Source organism: Neltuma alba, unplaced genomic scaffold (assembly GCF_004799145.2).
Source record: "Neltuma alba isolate B1F8T4 unplaced genomic scaffold, ASM479914v2 tig00013191_pilon, whole genome shotgun sequence".
NCBI lineage: Eukaryota > Viridiplantae > Streptophyta > Magnoliopsida > Fabales > Fabaceae > Neltuma > Neltuma alba.
The window spans coordinates 2,650-23,812 of NW_021637497.1; the positions used below are offsets into that span (position 1 = coordinate 2,650).

General features: G+C 33.7%; 3 protein-coding genes across 4 annotated transcripts; 2 read left to right on the forward strand and 1 right to left on the reverse strand.

The window, feature by feature from the left end:
* Nucleotides 1-7,216: 7,216 nt before the first annotated feature.
* Nucleotides 7,217-7,990, reverse strand: LOC114735233 (LOB domain-containing protein 22-like). The gene has a single exon (XM_028922912.1). It carries the CDS (start codon nucleotides 7,988-7,990, stop codon nucleotides 7,217-7,219), a length of 774 nt encoding a protein of 257 aa, XP_028778745.1.
* A 1,425-nt stretch (nucleotides 7,991-9,415) lies between these two features.
* Nucleotides 9,416-16,069, forward strand: LOC114735238 (chaperonin CPN60-like 2, mitochondrial). The gene is made up of 17 exons (XM_028922918.1): nucleotides 9,416-9,526; nucleotides 9,832-9,963; nucleotides 10,248-10,407; nucleotides 10,925-11,100; nucleotides 12,309-12,404; nucleotides 12,493-12,597; nucleotides 13,092-13,178; nucleotides 13,284-13,373; nucleotides 13,466-13,546; nucleotides 13,705-13,773; nucleotides 13,848-13,925; nucleotides 14,309-14,404; nucleotides 14,491-14,590; nucleotides 14,727-14,830; nucleotides 14,910-15,015; nucleotides 15,310-15,388; nucleotides 15,660-16,069. Exons 1-17 carry the CDS (start codon nucleotides 9,467-9,469, stop codon nucleotides 15,763-15,765), a joined length of 1,725 nt encoding a protein of 574 aa, XP_028778751.1. The 5' UTR covers nucleotides 9,416-9,466; the 3' UTR covers nucleotides 15,766-16,069.
* Nucleotides 16,070-17,104: 1,035 nt separating this feature from the next.
* LOC114735239 (DNA replication complex GINS protein SLD5) lies at nucleotides 17,105-20,233 on the forward strand. 2 transcript variants are annotated; one of them, XM_028922919.1, is made up of 7 exons: nucleotides 17,105-17,349; nucleotides 17,975-18,097; nucleotides 18,390-18,472; nucleotides 18,575-18,684; nucleotides 19,563-19,667; nucleotides 19,756-19,809; nucleotides 19,914-20,233. In XM_028922919.1, exons 1-7 carry the CDS (start codon nucleotides 17,173-17,175, stop codon nucleotides 19,970-19,972), a joined length of 711 nt encoding a protein of 236 aa, XP_028778752.1. In that variant the 5' UTR covers nucleotides 17,105-17,172; the 3' UTR covers nucleotides 19,973-20,233. The 2 variants fall into 2 exon arrangements, with proteins under 2 accessions (XP_028778752.1, XP_028778753.1); XM_028922920.1 differs by lacking the exon at nucleotides 19,563-19,667 and having other exon boundaries at nucleotides 19,719-19,809.
* Nucleotides 20,234-21,163: the final 930 nt, after the last annotated feature.

Below are 21,163 nucleotides of genomic sequence, written 5' to 3' on the forward strand. Positions count from 1 at the left end.
GGCAATGGCAGTGGCAACGGGAAAAGGTAAGAGAAAGCGTCTCCGGCGGAGGAGAGGTTGCAGGCCACCAGATCTCTCCTAAAATTTCTGGGCTCTGTTTAACGGAAAGAAAGTTGGGAAAGTGGGAGTGGGAGATGCAGAGAAATGTTAGGAGAACATGGACACACACATATATATCACTTCATTTTTCCTAAGTATTAATTTTCTTCATTATAATAATATAACTATGGAATCAAATTTCTTTTGGGGTTATATTTAGTTACTAGCTAGAATTATTAATTTATTATTATATGTAACTCATTCATATCAAAATTGGATCCAACTGGTCAAAACCCATGAATTCTCTTGTCTCAACTTGTTTGAAACATTACAAGATAAATCAAGAAGCCAAGGAAGCTAATTATTGGGCTGCTAGCTAGTTTTACAACCAGTTTAAACTTTTATTTTTTTTTTTTTGTCTTTTTTTTAATAACTAAAAATTTATGTGAATTGGGTTTAGAGGAATCTCAGAAGATTAAGGTAGGAGTACACTATGACTAATCAAGGCTTAGAGTACGTATGAAAGTAACTGCCAATTACTCATCAATTCATAGAGAGATTCAAATTAACGTCATTCGTGGGGTATTATGAGTCGGATCCTCATCAATTGGATAAGCGTTAAGACCTTTGTTGGCTTGTATTAGCATTATATTTATACATAACTACTAATAATTTACATATTTATTTCATGAATACTATGATGATAGAATATTAGCTTATTATGTTAACTTTTAAGCGATGAATATTATAAATTTATTTAGACATTTGAATATTATATTGTGAAATTTATCGGTAATAGTTTTACTTATTTTTTGTGGAATATTTCAATATAATAAAGGATAAAGATATATTAATTTTAATTTATTTCTGCGGATTCAATGTGAACCTTAAAATAATGCTTTGACTAGTTCAGGATTGTTCTGATCCTTAAAAACATCGATACGATATTACATAAGAAATATATGTCATCATCAAAGAAAGTCACCCATAATTTTCGAAGTTATTATTCATAAGTTTCATTAATATAACTTGTGGCAAAAACTTAAATGATGTATTCTTCTTCAGGACCTGCATACAATAACTAAGATATTATAAATGCTAATTTTAAGAAGCACAAATAATCATAACTTATAATTGGTCTATGAGGAAAAAAATTAGGATTTTAAGATATTCTTTTTTTTCACCAAAGATTTTAGGATATTCTTAACCATAATCATTATACATTAAGAATTATTAACAGTAAATTTTTCATTCCTAATTTTACATATATGATTTTTATTTTACAGCGCAAATTAAGCTAGTTTATTATGGACTATTGCTATTAACAAATTTAATATAGATTAATAAATTGGTTAAAATTATTTAATGCTTTAAAATTTTAAATTACTCTTAACATAGCTCATTAATTGTAGAGGGGTTTTATTTAATTAGTTGAAATGTTGTTTAGTTGTTAAGGAATAACAAAATAAAGATAAATTAGTTAAAGAACAAAAATTAGAGTTCTAGCCAAATTGTCTCATGTTTAATTAGGCCCTTATATGTGTTAGGATTGTAGGAATTCTGTTATACCCGTACAACTAATTCTATTATACCTTTACAGCTGTGTAATATTCTATAATGATGTATTGTGCACTATATTAATACACGATCCTGAGCATATGATTCAATGCTCAGACTTTATCCAATATTGCCCTATTTTCTAAGTTGGTATCAGAGCCTGTAGTGTTCTGACTCTTGAAGGTTAGGGGTGCTTGAATGACAAATAGCACTTCATGATGAGGTGGCCCAACAATAGCCCTTTGATTCAAGAAACCTGAAACAAACGGATAGAAAAAAGGATAAAAAACAATATGGTGAGAGATAAAAATTTACCCAATAGCACTTAAGCACTTATATCCCTTTTGTTGAGATGCTAAACCCAGATAAACACATCTCTGACTGTGAAATTGAAATTTATGGACATTGTGTGGTTTTAAGCAGGGTAGCACGTATAGCCAAAAGGCTGTAATTTTTCACACTTTGGCTTTGTTTTATACAAATGGTACAAAGGTGTATCACCATCAAGCATTGGAGTAGGCAACCGATTAATTAGAAAAACAGTCATTTGAAATGCATCTACCCAGTATGTAAGAGTCATACAAGCCTAAGCCAATAAAGTTAACCCAGTTTCAACAATATGACCATGTTTCCATTCTGCTCGTCTATTTTGAACAGAGGTGTAAGGGCATGTAAACTGAAGATTAATTCCTGCTTCTTGTGCAATTGGAATGAATGATTTATACTTAGTCCCATTGTTGCACTGAATAGCTTTAATCTTAAAATTAAACTGATTTTCCACCAATACTTTAAAGTGCTTAAAAGCAACCATGGTTTCATTCTTATGCTTAAGTGGATACAACCACGTATATCGACTGAAGTCATCTAAAAAATGGACATAAAATCTGTGACCACCAGTGGACTGTATTAGTGAGGGACCCCATAAGTCCATACAAATCAATTCGAGAGGAGTATAGGCATGAGACAGGGAATTAGGAAATGACAAGAACTTTGATTTTCTAGACTAACAAGCTTTGCAGAAAAAATTTTCATTGATAGAAAATTTTCGATTACATTTATTCAAGATTTGTTTTAATATTCTAATACTAGAATGACCCAAAGTGTGGTGCCATTTTAAAAACTCATCATGATCAGTGGATCCAAGCCTTACGTAATTGATTTGTAGTCTCAAAGATGAATTACTATCCATTGGGTAGAGTCCTTCATTGGGTGTCCCTGCCATCAGAAGCCTACTTGTCTTCGACTCCTTCACATCACAACCAGCTTTGTTAAAATTAACATCAACAGGATTGTCTTGGATTAGTCTATCAACACTAAGTAAATTCTTAGTAGTAGAGGGAACCAACAAAACGTCCTTAAGAAATAATTTAGATTGGTTACATGGAAGAGTAGTAGAACCAACACCCACTACATGATCTCGTCCACCAGTACAAATAACAATGTGCAACTTACCAACAGGAGCTACATGATCCAAATTTTCTAAATGTGGCATGACATTATAGTTCACCATGCTGTCCATATACCAGGATGGATCTGTGACAATATGAGGATTTGCAAAATAAGTCTATAGGGAATAATAAAAAATATCATTAATGAGATTAGTGGGTTTATAGTAACAGGTGGCCAATGTGTGACTAAGACGTTGACACCAACTGCACCATAGACAACCATTGCCTCCGTTATGATGGCCACGACCATTTCCACCTCTGAAATTTTGAGAATTGTGCCAGCCACCATGGTTATTACCAGAGTCAAAGCTTCACCTAGAATTTGAATGAGAGTTCTCAGCTTGAGTAGTATTAACAGAGGGCTGAAGAGTCAAAGTGGAAAGTTGAGATAGCTGCTTGAGCATCTGGTCAAAAGCTAAAAGAGATGACTATGCTTCGACCCAAGTCAAATTAGCTTGGTCCATAAGTTTTACTACGATGGCATTATAATCAGCATCCAGTTCGTTCAGGGTATGAAGAATTAGGTCATCGGTGCCATTAGGCGCTCTGGCAAGCACAAGTTCATCAAAGAAGCTTTTCATCTTGGCTAAATAGACATCCATTTTCAAGGAATTCTTCCTGGTATTATGAAGCTTGGTCTTAATGGCCATGACTTTGGCCTTTGTAGAAGCATAAGTTAATTCTCAAGCACTTTGCCATAAATCTTTAGCAGTTTTGGAATGTAGCAACTGAGCAGAAACTTCTAGTGACATTGTATTGCGCAGCCACCCAAGAAACTTCTAGTGACATTGTATTGCGCAGCCACCCAACTAACATATAGTCAACCGAATACCATTATTCAAAGGCCGGATTGGATTTTGTGGTTCCTGCAGCATTGGGAATCTATCGTGGAGGTGCACTAACAGTGCTGTCAATATGCGACGCAAGCCTGTTTCCCTCAATGAGTGGTCTAATAATGGATTCCCAGATGAGATACTTTGTACGGTCCAGCTTGACCGCTGTCGTCTGACTAGAGGAGCTAAAAAGTGGATAGGTCTTGACAGATGATAAAGCGGACAATGAAACTGAGGAGGCTGAATCGATAGTGAAGGGTGCCGCCATTCCTTGCTCTGATGCCAATTACTTTCGAAACATCTACATAAGGATTAAATGACCCGCCATGATAATTTTCTGTAAAATATATTTTTTTTTTTAAGTGTAATTTGTTAATTAGTTAATGTATAATTTTTTACCAATTCATAATTTCAAATTTAAATTTTCTTTACATTTTTATCATATAATATTAATTTGGTGTTATTTATTTTTCAAATAAAATTTCCATTTTCAATAATTTGGAATTTTATCATATAAAATGAATTTGGTGTTAATTACTTAATTTATCTTCTTTTTATTTTTTATTTTCAGGCTCTTGTTGTTGTTGTTGAATATACTGATAATAAGAAACTGGTGATGGCAATATTGCTGCAATATTAGGGCTATACAAATGATTTGGAGTAGTATCGGCAATCTCTTGAGGATGAGGATGTCGATGAAGATGATGATGATGTTGGCAAGCCTGGGCACGAAACACAGCAAGTTGTTGAAGAATAAGCTCCAGTTCAGCCTCATGGTAGTTTTGGGCAATATTAGGGTCTATGCTTTTGTAATTCATTGCTATAAACTTTGAGAACATATGCATTGGATGCTTTGGCAGTGAATGAGATATATAATCTTCTAAAGCTTGTTGCTGATAAATTCGATTTGCACGCCTTTTTTTTTTTGGGGATTCAGCTCCTTTACTTGCATGCTATGGTTTTACCACTCTACATCCCTGTATCAAAAATGGAAGCTCTTTAATAGAAATAAATTTTTACCTAATAATTTCTTTTAAACAAACCTAAGCATTTAAAGCAACAATACGAGGTTTGATTTTTTCTAGGTAAAATTTGTGGGATTTTATTGATATACAGTCTTGTAACATTTTGTTATACAACATAACAAATAAAATAACTAAAATTATGGTGAAATTTGCTGAAAAATCCTCCATCACAAAAATTATTGCCCAAAACTACTTAAAATTTGTTTAAGAACCTAGATGTAACTTATGTTTGGGGGATATAATTCTTTTTCAATTGTATGCATGGCTAAAGATATTTGTACATAAATGAAGTCTAAAGATATGCTACATACAGTTGAAAACAAATTATACCATTGACCCGCTCCAAGAATCTAGGTTTTTATGTATGCTTGGGCAATGAGGTATTTCTTATACTCAATAAACATTTTTTTTATTTTTCCGCATTTCAATAAAAATTTAGAAATTAAAAGTGTGTATATAAATTAAGATTTTGACTTCAAACTTTTCCCATTCACAATAAACACTCATTGATGGCTTACTTAGATGAACAGTAGTAGGGTTTCTAAACATATATTTTATGATTTTTTTGCCCTTTTGTCAACGATGGCCGGATAATTGGAAACAACCCAATGTTCAAATGTTCAATCATCACTACTACAAAAAATACATTTAACGGTGGTTAAAATAAGTTTTTTACGGTGGTTTTGAGATCGGCGTCTATGCCATCGACATAAAATGTAGAGGATTTCACAGCGGTTTAAGAATCGCCGTGGTATGTGACCTTTCACAGTGGTTATATAAATAACCGCCGTGAAAATTTTTTTTTTTTTAGTCTACGTTTCACCCTACTGATCAAGATGGAACTGGAGAACAAAGCCTCAAAAGAAGTCTCTTACCAGTTAAAAGCATCATGATAGAGTAAATATAGATTTTTTCCCGCCGTAATAGCGTTACTTAGCTTCACCTTCAGCCACCAGATTGAAGCAACTAAGATTTAATAAAGATAAAATCAAAGACTTAGATCTGATAAAATCAAAGACTCAGATCTGCTAAAAATCAGATCTCTTTAAACTCAGATTAAACATCATATTTTTAACCAAAGAAAATAATCATATCAAACCACAAAAACTATGAAATCCACAAAAAGAATGGAGGTGAAAAACTCAAAAATAAGAATGAAGAGGATGAGGCGATGGTGATAGCAACAACAACGGTGATGGAAGAACATGGCGGAAATGATAAAAGCAATGGATAAACGCCGAAAAATGTAGGAGGAGGGAGAAAATAGAGTGAGGATGATATGGAGACTATGAGCTCTGATTATGAAAAGTGAAAACTATTGTGCAATGGATTTTAAAATTCTGATAGATTTTTTACGGCGGTTATTTAAAAAACTGCCATTAAAAGTCCGCTATAATTACAGAAATGCCACTGTCATTTTTTTATAATGTTTTTTCTAATAACCGCCGTAAATTAGCATCGTGAAAACTCTTTTTTATAGTAGTGCATAGAGATATTGGTCAAATTTAACTCTAAAAGTTGCAGATATAAGCATTTAATCTATTTCACATACTTAGTCAATCAATACAAAAATAATACTCCTTTGGGACTATTTATATTATTAATAATAAGCCATAATATGATTTTCAAATTAAAGGAAAATGGATGTAAATCTTCTGCATCTCGCCAACGACATGCACGATTAATGTGCATTTCCCAAAATTCTCCAATATTTGACATCACAACTACCAAAGACTCGATTTAATTCATCAGCAAGTTTCAACAAGCACAAAGAAATTTATTGATGAACAATATGATTTAATATGTAAAACAAAAACTGTACATCTTCGTCGTATATCTTTTACCGATACGATCATGAAATTATCTTAAATGAACGAACAGATTGAGCTGTTGATTATAATCAACAGCCGCAAACAAATTAGTTGTCACTCAAGGATCGACAGGTTATAGAGTCTTTATTGTATTTGAGAATGATGGAGCTAATGAAACCAATAATAAGGTTCTATTTTGCACATAAATTTCAACGATGATGTCTCTAAAGTAAACTCATACTTTAGTATTAGTATATTTTGTACAAGCTATATTTTCTACCTTTTTCCAAAACTGTATTTTCTGAACGAATCCCTTCTACCAAAACTTGAAAATGAAATTGGGAAATAGATCATAATGATGGACAAAGAAGAACGAAATTGCAGAAGAATTTCATATAAATTGCAAAACTTTGTGTTCCTTATAAATTAATAACGATGATATAAAACACACATACTCCATCTGCATTAATTATTATTATTGTTCCACTAGTAATTCTTCAGGTTCAAAACCTGTCATCACGATGAATATCAAGCATAGACGAAGAAGACGACGACTTATGATCATTATACAATTCATCACCCACATAACCACTTTGTTCATCCCCACCATTCTTGTTCTGCAACGACAAAGACGACAAAGACATTGAATCCTGCGAAACCCAATAATTAACATCGTCCTGCAAATTATTATTATTACTCTGATGATGTTGATGATCCTTATTAACTACCATCATATTCATCGTCGGCTCTTGTTGTTGCTGTTGAATATACTGGTAATGAGAAACTGGTGATGGCAATACTGCTGCAATATTAGGGCTATACAAATGATCTGGAGTAGTATCAACAATCTCTTGAGGATGAGAATGCCGATGAAGATGATGATGATGGCGAGCCTGGGCACGAAATACAGCAAGTTGTTGAAGAATAAGCTCGAGTTCAGCCTCATGGTATTGAATCTGGGCGACAAGTTCTTGAATGTGCCTGTAACAACCTCCGACGGGGTCAGCGGCTCGCATGTCGGACTGATAAATGATGCTTCGCATGGCTTCGTTGCGACTGTGAGGGTCGAGGTTTTCGATGATTCTGGTGATGTTCCGGACACCGAACAACTTATGGGCGTTGAGGAATTGACGTTGTCGATCGTGAGGGAAATAAGGAGCGAGAATACAGTCAGGAGCACACTTCTTACGTTGGTACTTACAAGCAGCACAAGCCTGGTTATTGTTGTTGTTATGGTGGTTACTGGTATTATTATTGTTGTTATTCCGAACGTTCATGGCAATGCGAAGGTTTGGATTTCAGAGAAAGAAGGAGAGAGAAGTGCGTCGGCGACTCCGGCGGGAAAGGCTGGGGGATGAGGGAGAGACGGAGGTTAGAGAGATCTCCTGAAATTTCTGGGCTTTAGTTGAAGACAAACCTCAGAGATATATATAAGTAGGAATTAATTAAAATGAGAGATTGTGTGAAATGAGAGATAGAGATAATAGGATTGTTTGCATTACTACTTGTGTGATTATACCTATAAATAGCATTTTCTGGGTTAAATTTAGGCACAATTCATTGAAGGGAAATCGCAATCAAAGAAATATTAATGCATGCACACATTATTATTATTTATACTTATTAATGATGGTTAAAATTCAATTTTTCTCAATATTATAAAATAAAATCGCTCGCTCGTATCTATAATTTGATGTTTTGAATGTTAAGAGAATATATATTACAAAAATATTATTTTAAATTTGTTACTACAGAGTGATAACTTCTTATTTTTATGGTTGTTATTAAGAAGATTCTAATAACTAGTATATTGAACTAACTCATGAGTCATATGTAAGTGATATATAGGGATTCTCATACCCTAGACAAATAGTTCAAAATTTAAATTTTAGAGACATACCACTTGCTCTCAATTAGAGTCAGGAATGAGTACAACGGTTGCCCTTCTGATTTTTTTTTTTTTTAAACCATGAGCCCTTTTTGATTATTTCATTTTATTATATATATTGTTTTTTTGCCAACTTTATTATATTTTTTTAATGTTATTGATGATGTCACAAATATTTAATTCTTATTGTGTTATTTGTAAAATTGTAGTTATTCAATGTTTTTGCTAAAGATGTTCAATTTTTCAAATATGTTTTTTTTTGCTAAGGAGAATATCGAATATGTTTGATATAACATGTTCCTCTCCCTCGGTAGTGTTTGTTTTTTCATTTTTTTTTTGACCAGCTTGTTTGTTTTTCATTTGGAATTTAGAGAATCGTTTGATTTATATTATACGCATTTGATATTCTTGGAACTTCTTCTATGCGTTTAATTTTTTTATTTAAAATTTATGAATAATTTTTTGAAGTAATATATTCATTTAAAGCAGGCAATGGATAATTGGATATGTACTGCCGTGCTCCCATTCCTTTTCATTTTGTTGCATTTCTTCTCATCCTCTCATATTAAGAAAAAATGTTGAGAACAATTTTTTTAATATTTAATTAAATAAAATTAAATTCAAAATAATGAAATGCCATTTTAAATAAAGAAAACTCGACTTCACCAAAAAAAAAAAAAAAAGAAAACTCGAGAACACAAAAGGGAAAAGGGAAGGAATGTGAATTCCTGGTCCCGAAGGGAGAAAGGAAAAGGGAATCACAAAGCACTTAAACCCTCTCTAAAGCCCTCTTGGCATACTTGCTCTTGCCAGTGGCCATCCCTTCCGTTCATCTGCTTCACCGCATTCATTTTTCGATCTGGCAATGCATCGAGTAGCTTCCAAACTAGCGTCGTCCATCGGCTCCTCCTCTTCCAAAAAACTTGTAAGAAATTTTCCTTCTTTCTCGAGTGTTACCTATTTCATTTGCATCTCAAAATTTTCAACCTCTGGTCACTCTCCCTTCCAAACTACAGAATGAGCGTTTCTTTTTCTCTTCTTATTCTTTTCGTTTGTGCTTGGATCAAAATAGCAAGCTTTTCGTATCTGGGTGATCATAGAACATATTGCTTCAATATTGTTTACTACTTTCTGCACTAGTTTGTGCTCTTGTTTAGCTGGGCGGTTGATTTCTGGATGGATTATTTGTTGGTCTGATTTCCCCCTTAATTTTTAATTTTTATTGGACAGGTATGTAATCGGATAATATCCAACAGAAATTATGTGGCAAAAGATATCAACTTTGGAATTGGGGCACGCGCTGCTATGCTTCAAGGGGTTTCTGAGGTTGCAGCGGCTGTAAAAGTAACAATGGGACCTAGGGTACTGATTCCGGATCACTTGGTTCTTCTTCGTTCATGCTAGTTACTGGTTGTGACTATTATAGTGAACTCTGGTGGTCATTATGTATCTTTATGAATTCTCTTGATGCTGACAAGGTCAAACCTTTCTGGTAGTTAGGGGACGTATTCTTATTACTTGTCCCTTCGAATGAATGACTTTTTCAAATTTTTGTTGCAAGTTAGAGGCTAAAAGCTATTACTGAAACTTGTGACTAGCCATAATTCAAAATGGCAAATGACTTTCATTTCGAATGATTGGTTCAGGGCCGCAATGTAATCATTGAGAAAAGTCATGGAAAACTCAAGATTACAAAGGATGGAGTGACCGTTGCCAAAAGTGTCAAATTTGAAGACAAGGCCAAAAATCTTGGTGCTGATCTCGTGAAGCAGGTGGCTAAGGCTACCAATACTGCTGCTGGCGATGGTGATGACTTAGAGATTTTGTTCCTAAATAAATATGCAATGTTGCGAAATGAGAGATTGATTTTTATTCAATATTTAGCTGTATACATAGATAATTGGCTTTACAATACCTTAATGCTTTAAACTCTAGATAAGTTAGATCAGCTAAACACTTCTGACAATTCTTTGGTAGCCAATAATATAAATTACCGCTATTTCATCAGGTTTAATGAAGACTTTTTGGTAAAATAGTTTTAGTCTATGAAAATTACCTTTTTTTTTTTTAATAACTTGTTTAAGTGATCTAAAGCTACAGATCAAATGGAAGAAAGAAGTTTTAAGAGAAGATTATATGCAATAGCAGTTGTGACTCTTTACCTGCACATTTTTCTTAACAGTCTTAAGTTTGAAAATGGATCTCTTAATTGTTTTCAATTACCTTACTAGCTCTGGTCACTTTTTACTTTCCCGTCTCAGGCAATATGTAGCTAATGTTTGATGCTTTCTAATCTTACATAGTCATTGTTCTCTAATTCCAGGTACCACTTGTGCAACTGTTCTTACACAGGCTATACTTACAGAAGGTTGCAAAGCAATTGCTGCTGGTGTAAATGTCATGGATTTGCGAAATGGTATAAATAAGGCAGTTGATGCTGTAATTACTGATTTGAAAAGCAGAGCATTAATGATTAGCACACAAGAAGAAATAACCCAGGTGCTAGTGATTCTCCAACAAAGTTTTCTTCTGCTGGTTTAATTTTGATTAAGATAGTTATTATCCCTTTGGTTGGATGGGAAGAAAAATTGAGAGGAAAGAAAATGAGAGGAGAGAAAATGGAGAAAAGAGAAAATTGGAGAGAAAATATTATCACCTCTCATGTTTGGATGGACAAAAGAAAACAAAAAGGAAAGAAAATGAGTAAATATATGAATGACTAAAATACCCTTTCTGTTATATCAAAATATATCTTGATTAAAATCAAATTAAATATCATAATGAAAAACCATATTTACATTACCATAATCATATAATTTAAAATCAAACTATTTGATAAAGATATATTATCATGTTATTATATCTTAATATCAAATAGTTTTGTAACAAAAAAAAATTTTTTTGTGTAATGTAATGTTAAAAAAACCAAAACAACGACTCTACTTGTTTTTTCTTTAAGTTCATGTTAGAAGGATTTTTTCAATTTTAGTTATTTTATTTTTCAATGAAGCAAACATAGAAGAAAAACTTGATAATAATAAATAAAGTGAAAAACTGGAAAAAAAAAAGGTATTATTTAGCTGAAAAAACATATATAAGGGTAGAGAATCTTCTCATTTTCTCTCCATGTGTGAAGGGAAAAGTTGGGAGGAAAATGAGATGTGGAACCCACCTCATTTTCTCTCCAACTTTTCTTTCCTCCCACTTTTCTTCCTTTATCCAAACAGGAGAAAAACCACTTCTCCCCTATTTTCCTTCCTCGTTTTTCTTCCCCTCTCATTCTCTCTCCATCCAAACATAGCATATAGGGTCTATGCTTTTGTACTTCATTACTATAAACTTCGAGAACATATACATTGGATGCTTTGGCAGTGAATGAGATATATAATCTTCTAAAGCTTGTTGCTGATAAATTCGATTTGTACACCTTTTTTTTTTTTGGGATTCAGCTCCTTTACTAGCATGCTATTGTTTTACGGCTCTACATCCCCATGCAAAAAATGGAAGCTCTTTGCAATTATGTTGTGCATGTGACAATTTTATGCTTAGTAGTGCTTCTTGTCTTTTCCATTTTCTCAATATAGGATGAGCTTTCTCTGTATGTTGATTATGGGAATTACTAGATGACTTAAAACAGCTATTGTCGGTACTAGTTTATTTATTTATTTTAATTTGTTGTGCACCTATTTCCTATATATGATTACTAGGTTGGAACTATATCTGCTAATGGAGAGTGTGATATTGGGGAGCTTATTGCAAGAGCAATGGAGAAAGTTGGAAAGGAGGGAGTCATTACTGTTGCTGTAAGCAACTTTGCCCTTTTTTCTTGGGTGCATTTAAAGTTGGCAAATTTTGAGGCCAGATTATTAGAACTATGGTTAAACACTGCAGGATGGGAACACTTTGCATAATGAGTTGGAAGTGGTAGAAGGAATGAAGCTGACCAGAGGCTATATATCTCCTTATTTTATTACTGATCATAAGACCCAGAAATGTGTAAGTCCTGATTCAACATGTAGCTGCTAACATCTTTGCCAGAAACTCTCAACTTGTTGAACTTAAACGTTGTTTGCATTTTTATCTTAGTTTTGCTGAAAATCGTTTTGTAATGGCATATTTGGGACATAATTCTTCATTGTCTTCTTTTAATTATTCAGTCCTATGTCATCTGTTAAAGTTAATTCCTCCAGAAGACAGGCCTTGGCCTTGTTAATCTCATCTTGCTATCCTTTAATCTTGCATAGAATATGGATCCAAGGCTCTAGCTTATTCCTGCTGAAGCTTAATTTACCGATATTGCTAAAGATCTTCCTAGATTTATTGTTACTTTTTTAATGACAAGATCCTCTATTTTTTCCTTTTTATTTGTTTGTCATAAGCTCTTTGTTTATTCAATTGTGTATGGTGTAAATAAAAAGCTTCTTTCAACTTGATTTAGTTACTTGAATTGAGCATGATCTGTTGAATAATAGTCATTTTCGTTTTGTTAGGAATTGGAGCATCCCCTTATACTAATCCATGAGAAGAAAATATCAGATATGAGCTCACTGGTGAAAATATTGGAGCTAGCAATGGAGGTGGCCAGGAAAATCATTGAATGTGTTGATTTGCAATTAAAATTTTGGTAAAATAATAGTTTAGAGTCTTCTCATTTGCTAGTTTTCTATTTGAATTTTGAACAGAAGCATAGGCCACTCCTTGTTGTTGCGGAGGATGTTGAGAGTGAGGCTCTGGCTATGCTTATACTCAACAAGCATCGTGCTGGGCTTAAGGTGATTATGTGTCTATTTGTACTGTTTTTATACTTTGTACTTAATTTTGTGTCTACTGGCTTTCCATATTCACAAAGTTTCTCGTGTTTTAGGTTTGTGCTGTAAAAGCTCCTGGTTTTGGAGAAAATAGAAAAGCTGGTTTAGATGATCTAGCCATTCTTACGGGAGGAGAGGTGAATATTCTACCCTCATCTATTTTTCAGATATTGTGCAGTAGATTTGTCCCCTCTAGTTTTTAATAAGGATCAAGGAATTGTGTAGCTGAGGTCTAGCATGTTGGAATAGAGCTTGTTATGTGTCGTGTGAATATTAATGATGTGTTCAAAAGCAGGTCATTACAGAAGAACGAGGTTTGACTCTAGATAAAGTCCAGCTAGAAATGCTTGGTTCTGCCAGAAAGGTCTGTGGTTGGAAGCTATATAATGAGTTTTAGGCTCCCCGACACAAATGCCTAACTAATTTAAGGTGCAACAGGTTACTGTTTCTCTTGATGATACCATTATTCTACATGGCGGTGGGGATAAGAAGCTCATTGAAGATAGATGTGAGCAGGTAGGATTTCTCGTAAAGTGTTGTTTTCTTGAAATGGCATGAGATTTTTTAATTATACTTCCACCTAAATGATCGTCTATATATCTGTTAAGTGAGGTGACAGGGCATATTTATATCTTCCGCAAACAGAAATGACCCTTTCTGAGAGCAGTAGAATATCACCTACAGCCTATAGATGTTACTTAATATGTGCTCTTCCGGATTTAACTGAAGAAATGTTTTCTCTGCCCTCCCTCCTCTCTTTCTACTGTTTCCTCTTTGATTGTATATGCTTCCTATTCTCTTCGTAACTTGAAGATGCTCCCTTGTTTTGTTTTGTTTGTTTGTTTGTTTTTTTTTTTGGGCCGGGCATCTCATGATGTTTAAAATGTGAACATTTTTAGCTCAGGGCAGCAATTGAAAAGAGCACTGCCACATTTGATAAAGAGAAAGCACAGGAACGACTATCAAAGCTTTCTGGTGGTGTAGCTGTTTTCAAGGTTCGTCTCGTAGCCTTATAAATTCTGTTATAATAATAAATATGTTTACCTTATTCCCACTTGGAAATGGAACCAAACTTTTTCAGGTTGGAGGGGCTAGTGAAACAGAAGTTGGGGAAAGGAAGGATAGGGTAACTGATGCTATAAATGCTACAAGAGCAGCCGTGGAGGAGGGAATTGTGCCAGGTGACTCATTTTTGTTCCTTGCTGTTTGATCGAAAAGTATACAGAGAGAGCCGAGCAGCATATGCAATTTGTTCTTGTTCCCTTTCTATAGAGGTCTTTCCATTTATTTTGGTTAAAATGTAATTTGTCTAATCAGGCGGTGGAGTTGCTCTCTTATATGCTAGTAAAATATTGGGCAACCTTCAAACCCGAAATGAGGATGAGAAGAGAGGAGTGGAGATAATTCAGAATGCACTTAAGGTTGTTTCATTGGCTAAACACTTCCTCTTTGGGCATTCTAGATTAAATCATTACTAATGAATCATATTGGTCTCTGCAGGCACCTGCATTCGCAATAGCTTCTAATGCTGGTTTTGATGGTGCTTTAGTTACTGGGAAATTGTTGGAACAAGACGATGATAAATTTGGTTTTGACGCCGCTAAAGGTTTGTACTCTCAGTTGTTTCCAATGTGAAACCATGCGGAACCCTAATATGGTTATAACTTTCTCCTGCTAGTATTTTTCAGAACTAAGAGATATGCGTGCTCTATTGCTTGTTCTCAAAGTGGAATTACTTCTGTTGGTTTAAGTACATTTGCACAATCCTGGTTATTATGATGATGTTTTATGTTTGCTATGAAGTTTTTTGAGTAGCTCTACTCTTGTCCTAGGGTTGGTTTCAAGTCATTATTTGTTGCTTTTTGGTAATTAAAGGTTATGTTGCTGTGTGCTGAAGCAGGTGTTTATGTTGACATGGTGAAGTCCGGAATTATAGATCCTCTTAAAGTTGTCAGAACAGCATTGGTTGATGCTGCCAGGTGAAATTTTAGCAGTGCATAACCATTTTCTACCCATGCATGCGCATGTTCTTTTGTTTTTTTGTTTTTCCTCCCCTCTTTTTGAATTGGAGGGGCAAGTATTAACGGTTTGAGGTGACTAGTGGGATTGAACTTGAATCACACTTGTCCAGGGAGTTTTCATGTCACTGGGCTGCATAGCTATTGGCTAACACATATATTATGAATTTCTGTCTGTCTGTCTGTCTGTCTCTCTCTCTATCTCAATTAAATTTTGCTGTTGTAAATGCAGTGTGTCATTGCTTCTGACAACAACTGAAGCGTCTGTGGTGGATCATACGACTGGCCCAAATAAACCTCCAAAGCGTGTGGCAGATATGGATGAGTTGGACATCTAACTTCGTCAAACCCATTTTTGAGAAACATTTGCTGACTCTGAACTCGCCGGTGAGATCGAAAGCTCTGTACTTTATTTACAGAGCCAGGGGGTCCATTCTTGATTCATTCCTGCATATTTTGAACCCATTGCTGCGAAACCTGAAGCTCTGTATCTACCATGTGTTGTCACAAATAGATTTAATGATTGAGTCCATAGAAAACATGATATTATAATATTACATTAGCGGGAAGTTCCCTTTTAATTTTTGGAAATATATCTTGTTCTTGAGATCAAAAGATATGACTTCGTTTGCACTACAAGCTGTAGGTATTGTCCTATCAAGTTACGTATAAACACATTTACCATTTATGTAATATAGTTATTATTTCAAATATGTATCTGGTTAATAAAAATTTAATAAATGAAAATAAATGTATTTTCATAATTGTTCAAGTGGTAATAAATTAATATTTCTTTATTCTTTTTTACTTTCAGATAGACAACGCAGTTTCAAACTTAGCATCATAGTTAAAATGTATATTGGCTTGCGTATTTTACATAATCAATAGAATGTATATTGGCTTGTGGTTTTTAAAAGTTCACGGATATCTTTATATTTTTAACTATGAAAGAAATAGATAGGTTGCAGAAATATGCAATACTGTTGTAAAATGAAACACGAGTCGTGCATATAAAGACGTTACCAAAAATAAATATTCACGAAATTATGTGAAATAAAAATAGGACAAAAATGAGAACGAGACATTTAGGGCTTGTTTAGTTTCTTATTTTGAAAATAATTTTTGTTTTTAAAAACAAAAAAACAAAAAAACTTGTTTAGCAATTTGTCTTTAGTTGATTGTTAAAAAAAAAAAAAATAACATGTTTTTAAAAACTGAAAAACCAAAACAACTTTTATATTTTTTTGTTTTGAAAAATTTGAGAAATCTTCTTCTCTTCTCCCCTACTACCTACTACTTATACTATCAGTGATAACTACTACTTGTCAAAGTATAATTTTTTATTTTTTTTTTCAAATTTGATTTTTTAAAATTATTTTTGAAACAAATTTTTTTGTTTTTATTTTCAAAACTTGTTCTTAAAAACAATTTTTGAGAATAAAAAAATAAAGAACAAAAACAAATAAGCCCTTAACTTTGATTTGCTATTTTTTGAGAAAAAAATGGAAGGAATAGAATAGATTATATGTTATCAAATGTTTTTTTTTCTTTTCGGTTTCTTTATTTTTTTTTTTGGTGACAATTTTTCTTTCGGTTTTTATGTCATGGTCTGCCAATTGGCGGGGAGAAAAGATCATTTTCTCTCTTTATTTTGGCGCCAAATAAAACAGCTAGTAACCTAGCGACATATCAAATCTCACATAGAAACAAGAAGAAAGAAGGCTGGGGAGTGGGAGATTGGATCAATGGCTTCGAGTGAGGTGGAAGGATTATCGCTTCCTACAGACGATTACGAGACCCTGCTTTCCACCACTGACGTTGAGCTGCTCAAGAGAGCATGGCGCAACGAGAAGGCAGCTCCTGAGATTCTTCGTTTTGAGACCGATTTAATTGGCCGCATTAGAGAACAGATCCAATTAATGGTATTTTCAAACCCTACTAATCTTTATTTGGTTATTTAAAACTTTGAATTTGAAACAGAAATTATCCAGATTCTGGGTATCAATCCGGGCGTGCCCCTAAAGCCGAAATTTTCAAAATTGTTAAATGATATTGATGTTTTCTTCCTATCTTTCTTTGCTTATGATTAATATCAATTAAAAATGGCATTTTTGTGCATAAAATTTTCGCCTTTGCAGCTGAAACTTTGAAATGAGTCTTAGATGGTGTTATCACTGTTAAAGGCAGGGTATCTTCGAGATTAATCTCGTCTTTTTGAATTCTCGATGCTATTTTACTTTTCACGAGCAAACTAGCTAACATTACGGTACTTGAAATGTTAAATATATTAAGTCTCCCAGGATTAGTGGGTGCAGAGTTACCACCGAAAAGCAACAAGGCCATTGCAACTTGTGTGTCAGTTCTTTCATGGTTGGTCATTTGACAAAAGTGTGCTATGATTTTCTTAGGTTCTAATTCCCGCACTTGTTGATTTATGGACTAAAGCTGAATGGGTTTTAACAATTCAAGGATTACATCTTCAGAGTACTCCTTTTATTCACCCTTACCCTTTTTGGTGCTCATTTTCCCCGCTTTCATTTTGGGCAGGAAGAAACAGTGGAGGAGAAATCAGCTGCTGGCATCGATCCCCTTTCAATATCTCTCTATCAGATGGACTTGGATAGAGCCCAGTTTTTACTTAGATCATACCTCCGAGTTCGCATTCAGAAGGTGGTACTTGCCTATTTGGTTAGGGGTTATGTAGGTGTCATGTGGTAATTGCTCTTTGTATATTTGGCTGGGGTAAAGAATATACATTTACAGTGTTGCCCCTGTTATTTTTCCCGGCCGATTATTATTTTTTAAATCATTTCTGGATACATAGAAGGTATGGAGTTAACAACGATTCCTGCAATAATTGTTGACATATTTGAAGACATGTCAGCCAAGAAGTAAACTGAGCTCGTTGTTATAGTCATTAGATTGTAATTTGTTTGATTTTATAACTGAATTTCCATTGCAGATTGAAAAGTTCGTGTTCCACATTGCAAAAACTGATGAACTGTGGAACAAGCTATCTAAAGAAGAGAAAAATTTCGCTAGAAGGCAAGGCAAATTCTCCTTTTCCCTCTTCCAATTTCATTTCAAATACGTGAACTGAAGGCATGTCTTTTATCTGGGTTTTTAAAATAAGCTTTGTCATTGCAGGTGTACTGAAGATCTAAAACAGCACTTGGAGGATAGTGTTCTATCAAAGCTGCCAGAAAATTATCAATCTTTCCAGAAGCAATCTGTAATAAGCGAAGAGGATGACATGAGTAATCCAAAATTCTTATAATTTGGTTTATGCTTTTTTTATCTATAACGTTATCCTTTTAAGATCCATTTAGTGCATGACTATCTGTGAAAGTTGCGTTGCCTAGAAATTATCAGTCAGTGCTAGGATATAGTTTCACTGGGGATGTGGATAGGATGTCTTGTATGTTAGCTGGGATGATTAAACCTTGTATCTCAGCAAATACTTTCAAAGGAAAGGAATGAGGATATTTAACTCAGTCTGTGGTTATACTTCGCAGTCCTTGGTTAGGGCTTTGTTGTCCTTTTGCTTGTAGCAGCTTTGCTTCAATAGTGCAAATAATTATCCTTCTAAATGAGATTCGGACTCAAATATTCTCTTTCCTTCTTTCTTTTTGTTCCTTTAGCATTTACTTATTACAATATTTTGGATTTGGGACTAGGTTTCTAACGTATGCACATGCCCGCTGTATTGATCATATTAAATACATCTTAGCCTAGTAGCTTCTCTTTATTGTAAGAATGCTATATGCAGTCCATGAGAGCCCCAAAACCTTGCTTGTGTTTGAGCTTTCATGTATTCTGACAGCTTTCATGTCCTTGTGCATGAGATTGTTGTTTATTTAACTAACAGTGATGAGCTCTTCAGATTGGTGCTATCTTATAATTAATGTTTACTTTTGGTCTACATGAAAAAGAGAAGAAAGAATGAAATTTGCAGCCAATCTGTCTCAGATTGCTTTTATGAATTTTGTGACAGACTGAAAATTTTCCATCTCTAATTTTCTGTTTTGTTGTAGTTATGTATAACTACTAAGGATCTTTTTGCTACGAATCTATATTATATATTTTAATATTCTTTTTGGCGAATTCATTGAGCTATTGCTTATGGGGTTCTTAGTCATGAGGAGAATTTCTTGGGATATATTTGCTTTGCCACAGAAGTCTGTATATCGGATATGGTGGAATTGGATTCTTGCCGTTGAGAATAATATTCATATCCCAGGTACTTGACTGAAAAATTTGTTGAATGAGACTTTTGTTTTGTATGTTTCAGTTCCAGAAGCACAACTAGACACATTTGTTGTATGCAGAAGCAAAGAATATCTCACAGGCATCCAGCTTGAGGATGGACCAGTGGATGACAGGCAATTCCATAATACACTTTCTTGGTTTTAATTCTTCTCATTGCAAAACTGAGAAAAAAAGGGGTAAGAACTTAAGTTGCTGAGTTGTAAAATTGTAATGGCAGGTCGATGCTGTTTGAGATGGAGCCAGGTGTGCTCTACTTCATATGTTACAAGTCTATAAAGGCACTTGTGGAGAGCGGCAAAATTGATCTTCTCTGATAATTTTATGCTCTGCGAGATTTATTTTATACTGAGATGCTTCCTGTTACTACAGATGCCCACATAATACCAAAGTTTGTTAAAGCTTCATTTTATGTGGTCATGTTCCTGCTCTTTATATGAATGTAGGAGTATGTGGGATCCTTATTGGGATGTATGTATTCATGCATTATTTACCAAGACCTAAATCTTAGTCAAGAAATAGAATGTAAAATTTCAATCATTCTTGCTATTGAATTTGATCGTTATTTGATTTAATTTTATTGCTGTTGGAATGTGAAAGTTAAGAATGCTCCTTCAGCTCACTATCATAATTTGTCTTTGGAAGTTTTATATTTCAATCTATGTTTTACAAAATTTTAAGAGTAGTTGATACTCCATTTTGCCTAAAATACATACTGTAAAGATGTATCAGAATTAGTTACAAATAATTAATAATTAGATTTTACTAACAAATTGTTGGTTGAGATGATAAGTGACCTCACTCTTTAAGAAAGAGAACACAAGTTCAAATATTGGGAAGCACACTTGTTAGAAGAGGTGAAAGACCATTTGTGTTTTAAGCTTTGAAAGAGAGAACTTTTAATCAAATTAAAAATAATAATAATTAGATTTTTTTTCATAAATTAGAATTGGAATTAAACTTTAAGATGGTCAACTTTAATTAAGGATAAATTTAAAAAAATTGAGATATTAACAAACAAAATGTTTAGTCCAATTTTTGTCTTTTATAAATTTTAAAAAAAATATTTCCTCAACACAAAAGGAAATAGGTAAGGTTAGTAGCAAGTTATAAATATGGCATAGATATAACTTAATAATAATGGCAAAAAAAGTTATTAGTGGCTTATTAATGAAATTACTTCTCGTTTTAGACGACGACATAAATAAAAAGAAAATTTTAATCAACTTTTTTTAATAAAGATTATTTATTTTTTTATAGATAGAAGGAAAATTGGAAAAACAAGTTTCTACGGTAAAGGTTGGAGGGAGCCGTCGTAAAGTAGTTAAAATATCGCGGCAGTCAAAATATATCTTATAATAACTAACCGATTGGACTTGGGGTGGTGAGAGTGGCTTTACCCGTAATCCTCGAAAGCGGATTCTGTGAAATTTTCGAAATTTGTGGTCTTTAAATGAAATTATCACTCCT